The 7120-nt window shown below is 39.5% G+C and overlaps 1 protein-coding gene across 1 annotated transcript in view; it reads left to right on the plus strand.

Moving 5' to 3' along the window:
- IQUB (IQ motif and ubiquitin domain containing) overlaps nucleotides 1–6678 on the plus strand; it is a 70183-nt gene extending 63505 nt beyond the window's left edge. The window contains exons 11-13 of the mRNA XM_008159664.3: nucleotides 343–591; nucleotides 1611–1796; nucleotides 6369–6678. Of these exons, the coding sequence (XP_008157886.2) occupies nucleotides 343–591; nucleotides 1611–1796; nucleotides 6369–6551 (618 nt within the window). The 3' untranslated portion in view covers nucleotides 6552–6678. The remainder of the gene's footprint in view (nucleotides 1–342; nucleotides 592–1610; nucleotides 1797–6368) is intronic.
- Nucleotides 6679–7120: the final 442 nt, after the last annotated feature.

A 7120-nucleotide genomic window follows, 5' to 3' on the forward strand; every position in this document is an offset into this window, starting at 1 on the left:
GGTGGTAATGCAGGTCCGACCTCTCTGGTTTGGTCCTGGGCAACCTGCAGTGATGCACAGCCAGCAGCGCCACTTTAAATAAAAGGTTTTTCCTGAATCTCCAGTACTCCTGTATTTTCTGGTCACCTGGTAAATTCTGCAACACTCTCTCCCTCTCCCTTTCTCTCTCTGAAATCAAGAAAAACATATATTTTTTAAAAATTAACCAACTTTTTATCTCTTTCTAAGATGTTAGCCCTCTGTGCTTCTGTTGGGTGGTATTTGACCTGGCTTTATTTACATCTTTCTCTCGCTCTCTCTATATAAATAATATAAATATATGTATATATTTTTACTATTTAGGTTCCTCAAGACCCACTGAAATTTTATAAGAAGATTTACTTTTGCCACAGTTGCCAGTTCTATTTACCATCTACAGAGTTTGCTATATCATCCACTGCACACCGAGTATATCGGTGTCGTAACTGTATTAGCCTTGACAATGAGACTCGACAACGGGAATCATTTTTGAAGTACAAATATTTACTTAAGCGGCTCTACTATTCAGAAGTTAATTATGAAGATGATTCTACAATTGCTTTCCTGATAGAGGTATGATCAGTGAGAGTTGCCAATCATAGATGGAAGTTTACTGACAAGATTCCTGCTTTTCCACCTAAACTTTTAAAAATAATGGATTTTACCTCCTATGCTTATACTTTCTGAAGCTTGCTCTTCTGGCAATTCTACATTTATATATGTAGACTTCTTGATAAAAAGTTGCTTCAAGAGTTTTGGCTAATATGGTTTAAATTAAAAAATGTTTTTAAAGTTATTTTATTTCCCCCTTATCTATTTTATCATTAAGACAAAAACAAAACAAAACAAAACAAACCCATACATCGTTTTAACAACACTAAGAAAATTGCTTTTTTAAATTTTAATTTCCTCATTTGTAAAATGGGGATAAAATGAAAGACAGTAACCCTGAGGACAAGATGATAGTTACTCATACATTTTGAAAAATACTTACCATATACACTGAGTGGCCAGATTATTATGATCTCTGAACGCATAATAATCTGGCCACTCAGTGTGTGTGTGTGTGTGTGTGTGTGTGTGTGTGTGTGTGTGTGTGTGTGTGTGTATTAGAGGCCCGGTGCATGAATTTGTGCATGGGTGGGGTCCGGCCAGCCTGGCCAGGGGGAGGGGACATGGGAAGTTGGCCAGACTGCCTGCTGGTCGAACTCCTGGTCGAGGGGACAATTTGCATATTAGCCTTTTATTATGTAGGATATACACTGAGTGGTCAGATTATTATGCATTCAGAGATCATAATAATCTGGCCACTCAGTGTAAATGTAAGGTAAAATTAGCATACTGGAAGGAATATATATAGCTTGGTCTAGGTTAAAGGTACAGTCATGAATGTGAGACTGATAGCCTAATTTGGTCGGAATGAACAAATATTTAATGAAAAATAAGGAGCAATATGCCACTGAAAACCTCACTAATAGTATTTCTCTTTCAAAAATATACTCAATATAATTTATTTCCTTAAGTAATATAATAATTGTAAGTAATTTTTATGTTTATAAGAAAACATTTTCCAAACTTTTGTTGACATACAGCTGCAAGATATTCAGTACCTGGTCGAGAACATCTGGGCGTCCCAGTCAGCACTCAGTGCCTGGAATGACCTCAATGACCTGGTCCTGGTCAGGTGGGACAAGGCCGTGGAGTGGTCCCCTTGGAACTGCATTCTCCTTACCAAAGATGAAGCTGCTGCTCATCTCAAGCTAGCAAGTATTGAAGCGGTAAGAAAGTTGAGTTTTACTGGGGAAAGTTAATTTAATCATTGGAATTATTAGAGATAACTTGACTGTATTACAACATTCCATGCATGCCCTGGCTGGTTTAGTTCAGTGATTAGAGAACAGGCTATTAGACTGAAGAGTCTTGGATCTTTGATTCCCCATTAAGGGTGTGTACCTCAGTTTGAGGTTCGATCTCCAGCCCTGGTCTGGGTGAGAGTGGGAGGCAACCAATATGTCTCTCTCTCACATCGATGTTTCTCTCTCCCTCCACCTTTCCTTCCACTCTCCCTAAAAAAAAAAATTAATGGAAAAAATATCCTCAAGTGAGGATTAAAAAACCCATATTCCATGCATAATTTAAATACTTCCATTGAGTTAAGAAACAGAGAACCCGTTGGATAACAAAATATGTGGGTGGATGGTATGTGAGACAGAGATTAAAATGAAAAGGAAGCTACGGCGAGAATAAAAGAGAATGAAAGGTGAGAATAAAAGACCCGACGGTTTGTACAAGTACCCAAACATGATACTACTCTCATCTAATAATAGCAAGTTCAAGCAAAATCTCTCCACAAGGGCAGAGATTTTGTTTAGCTTATTTGTGTCTGCATCTCCAATACCTATCACATCACATATCACAGATTAGGGGTTTAATTAGTATTTGTTGAATGAATAGATGAATATTACCACTAGATAGATAGTATAGAACTCAAAATCTGCCCTTTGATTAATCATCACAAGTCTACTTAAAAGCACACTAAATTGTCAAGTAAATGTTGTTCATAATTTTGTGCTCAAAATAGAAATCATCATACTGATGGGGTATAGTTTCAAGGCTCCATTTTTTATTTGCTTCCAACTAACTGGGAGTGGAGAAAGCACTTTAAAAATTAAATACCACTTAGGTTTAGTAACTTACAAGATGTAATTTCTAAATCTTTTTGATGAATGGTTTTGAGGAGTCCCCAATGAGTTCCCAGAGAGCTTCATTTACACTAAGCAAGCCTAGGACTCCTACTGCTGCTCCTGACTTCTGTTGATTAAATTGATGTATTGAATTCCATGTAAGATGTCAGCTAAGAGAAACTAAAGAAATGACTTCAAATATAAGTCATTTTGGATAGTGCTGTTCCCTGCCTGTGTTTTTATTGGGGAGAGGGAAGGTGTAAAGGGAAGAAACTAGTTAAATTTTTAGCTTTATTTGAATAATTTTACAGGAGAAGCCAGGCTAAAATAAATTTGACTTTAGCTATTGAAAGAAAGAGCAGCAAGAAATTTTCAAGGTGTGTTATGTGTTGTATTTAGTAAACTAAGCTGCCTCCTAAATACTTAATCACTGGAAGCATAGCCAATACTAGCAAAATCATTTCATCTAGCACCGTAGTGGGATTGGAGTGCATTCCCAAAGCTGATATTCCACCGCTTCTTCAATTAATCCATACAGCTCCCCTTGTGTATTTAATCAAATTACTGCAGAATCAAATTAAGTTCTGTCCCCATTCAGGATGCCGAGCTTACTGAATTTCTGTAAATAGAGCTAAGGTTTACAACCAGACAAACTCGAGAAAAAAATTACCTTCTTGATAGTTTTGGGATGATGTAATGTTTTAAGGTATTAATATTCAGCCTGGTGTAATCATTTGAGTATAAATATTCAACCTAGTTAGAGAATAGTTTGTTGCTCTGGCAGTTTACTCAGTGGTTAGAGCATTGGCCCACCAACTGAAGGGTCATGGGTTTGATGCCTGGTCAAAGGTACATATCTGTGTTGCAGTTTTGATCCCTGGCCCTCAGTTGGGCCCCATACAGGAGGCAACCAAGTGATGTGTCTCTCTCACATTGATGTTTTTTTCTCTCTCTCCTCTCTCTGTCTCTCACCCCCCAGTCCCCAGCCCTTCCACTCTCTCTAAATATCAATGGAAAAAATATCCCCGGGTAATGATTAACCAAAACAAATAAAAAAAGAATAATTTGTCTTGCAGCAAGTTTAAGTATTTCCAGATTTTCCATAATGCACTGATAGTTGCTTTCTCATTAAATTAAAAAAATACTCAGAAGTTAAAATAATCTTGACTTCCTGTAATCATGACACAAGTTATAGGAAAAGAATGGAAAAAACTTTTCTTCTCTAAACTGTAAATGAGACAGATCAGTTTCTCATGGTGTGCACATTGGCCAAAGTAGAACAACAGTGGATTTAGAGTCAGCAGACCTGACCCAGTATTTCCCATTCCTGTCACTAACACTGTGAACACCAGTAAGGCCTGCCCGCTTTGCTTCATACATTTTTATAAAGGTTACCTAAAAGCATGGATTTGGTACAAGGACGTGAGCTGCCTGACTTTGAATTCAGGCTCTATCACTCCTGAGCTGAGAGAAGTTGGGCAAGGTTGTTAATGTCTTGGTGTTCTGGTTTTCTCATTAATAAAAAGGGAATAATATAACAAGGGGATGATAGGTATTGGCTACCTTTTAATATCATTCTTTAAGAGCTGCTTATTATTTCTTTAATTGTATCTATATAATAAAGAGGTGATATGCAAATTGACCCTCACACCCTCACACAAGATGGCCGCCCCCATGTGGTCAAAGATGGCCACCACAAGATGGCCAGAAGGGGAGGGCAGTTTGGGGCAATCGGGCTGGCAGGGGAGGGCAGTTGTGGGCTATCAGGCCAGCAGGGGAGGGCAGTTGTGGGTGATCAGGCCAGCGGGGAGGGCATTTGGGTGTTACAGGGTCAGCAGGGGAGGGCAGTTTGGGGCAATCAGGCCAGCAGGGGAGGGCAGTTGGGGCAATTGGGCTGGCAGGGGAGCAGTTAGGCATCAATCAGGCTGGCAGGGGAGTGGTTAGAGGGTGATCAGGCTGGCAGGCAGAAGCAGTTAGGGGCAATAAGGCAGGCAGGCGGGTGAGTGGTTGGGAGCCAGCAGTCCCGGATTGGGCCTAAACCGGCAGTTGGACATCCCCTGAGGGGTTCCAGATTGGAGAGGTTGCAGGCTGGGCTGAGGGACACCCTCCCCCCTGCCCAGTGTATGAATTTTGTGCACCGGGCCTCTAGTGTACTATAATATGTTTATCTCATCTTTAAGGACTACATTTTGGATCTATAAAGGTACTTTGAAAACCTAGAAAGTCCTGTGTATGGATAATTTAATGCTGCATAACAGAAATGTATTAATTTTTCTTTAATAAATATGAGCTAAGAAATGATGGAACAAAGTTAGATTAGTGCAAAGAATTCCTATTTTGACCTGTTAAATTTGTCTGTGGAGAGGAAACTTAAAAATAAGCCCAGGATACTGCTACCTAGTTCTTCCTGCAAGAAGATCATATTCTTTGGCTCCTATCATCTAGGGCTTTCTTTGCTTTTGATTGACACTATGGAGGGATCTTTACTGAGGGGCTGTTATACTCTCAAAAAACAGGTGGTGAGAGAAGGTACAGGTAGTAGCCATCACTTGGTTGAAAAGAAAGGTCAATTAATATTAATAAAGAGAATAGGTGGTATTTTTTACTCCAATCAGAATTTAGTTTTGAATGTTCCAGATACTGTGCTAAGTGCTTGAAGAAAAACATAATTCTTCCATGCTCTTTCCTGTTTAGAAGCCACAAGAGAAAGACTGCATGGATTCATAAGGTGGGAATAAGAGGCAGTAAAAGGGTTGACCAAAGGAAGTTTACATTGTTGCAACACCAATGTGATCTTTATTTTGAACTCTGGAGATATGGGAAGGACCAAGCTTGGAAAAAAAGTTTAAGTTGGTAATTTTATCAATGTGAAAGAGACTTAAAGAGAGAACCAAGCCTGGCCGGGTGGCATGGCTCAGTGGTTGAGCATCAACGTATGAACCAAGAGGTCATGGTTCGATTCCTCGTCAGGGCACATGCCCAGGTAGCCGGTTTGATCCCCAGTGTGGGATGTGCAGGAGGCAGCCAATCAATGATTCTCTCTCATCATTGATATTTCTACCTCTCTCTCCCTTCCTCTCTAAAATCAATAAAAATATATTAAAAAGAGAGAGAGAGAACCAAGTTGGCACAGTGCATTCATTCAAAAATACCAATTAAGTATTTACTTTAGGGACACGGATATGAGAAAGACCCAGTTTGAACCCTCAAGTTCTCTTTATCATGGGAGAGATTTTAAAGAAGATAGTGAAGTTCAGGCAGAATGACCTAAACGTTACAATGAAAATACGTAAAAGTGTTTGCAAGTACGAAGGCAGGAAGGATTAGTTTGGACTCAGAGGTTAGCTCCTATCCTCTAGGGCTCTTTACTTTTGATTGACACTATGGAGGGAATCTTTACTGAGGGCATGTTTTACTTCCAAAAAACAGGTGGTTGGAGAAGGTACAGGTAGTAGCCATCACTTGGTTGAAAAGGAGAATCAGGAAAGGCTGGCAGGTTAAAGGTCATAGGAGCTGAGCCCTAAAAGATGATGGTCAAAGTGGGGAAAAACGTATACTGGGCTCCGAGAAATGACAAGCAAAGGCAGTGAGGCATGGAAGTGTCTTTACTTGGCTAAATATAACTGTGACATTTAATAGAATTTGTGTTTTGTTTTGATTTTTCAGGGATATGAACCCTTGTTCATTCACAAGATCAAACACAAACATATCCTGGCTAAGAACTACTTTTCGCAGATTCCAGTCCTGGCTTCTTTTATACTTGATGATGCCGAAATAGATGAAATCAGACAGAAATATCATGAAGACACAACACCTAAGATTATAGAGCCCCAGATGCCCAGTCCTTAGAAGACCCAGGAGTATGTGTTTGATAATCAGCATTTTGTCCACTGCAAACAGAATAATACAGAGGTCACACCATATGGAAATAGAATTTGTTAAATTGATTTTAATTTTTTTTCAAATAAAAGTATATTGAAATGTAAAACAAGTGGCTTTTGCTGGATATCCTTCCTTTGCCTCTTTAGCTCTGCCTTCCACCCTTCCTCTCTCTCTCCTTTGGGCCCTCAGAGGCTGGTCATTGTGCACTACATCAACGTCATGCCCTCTAGTTGCGTTGGTCAGTGGGAACCATGAGCAGGAAACCTGAGGTCTGAAAGAAAGGCAAAGATTGTGGTATTTATTCCCCTGGCTTCTCTCATCTGATTCTTGGTCTGTTGTCGGTGACTGCATTCAGCTGCATGCTCTACAACTCTTTGAATTCTGGGACTCATTCTTTCTCTTTACTTCTTCAGCTTATGGGTGGCAATGCCTTTCTTTTGTAGCTAGCTTTAAGGTGATTTACTTTTTAATTTTGCTTTCCTTAACAGTAACAAGCAATGGGAGGCGACTGGATTTTCTGTTTTTTTTTTTTTATT

Source organism: Eptesicus fuscus, chromosome 14 (genome assembly GCF_027574615.1).
Source record: "Eptesicus fuscus isolate TK198812 chromosome 14, DD_ASM_mEF_20220401, whole genome shotgun sequence".
In the NCBI taxonomy this organism is placed as follows: domain Eukaryota; kingdom Metazoa; phylum Chordata; class Mammalia; order Chiroptera; family Vespertilionidae; genus Eptesicus; species Eptesicus fuscus.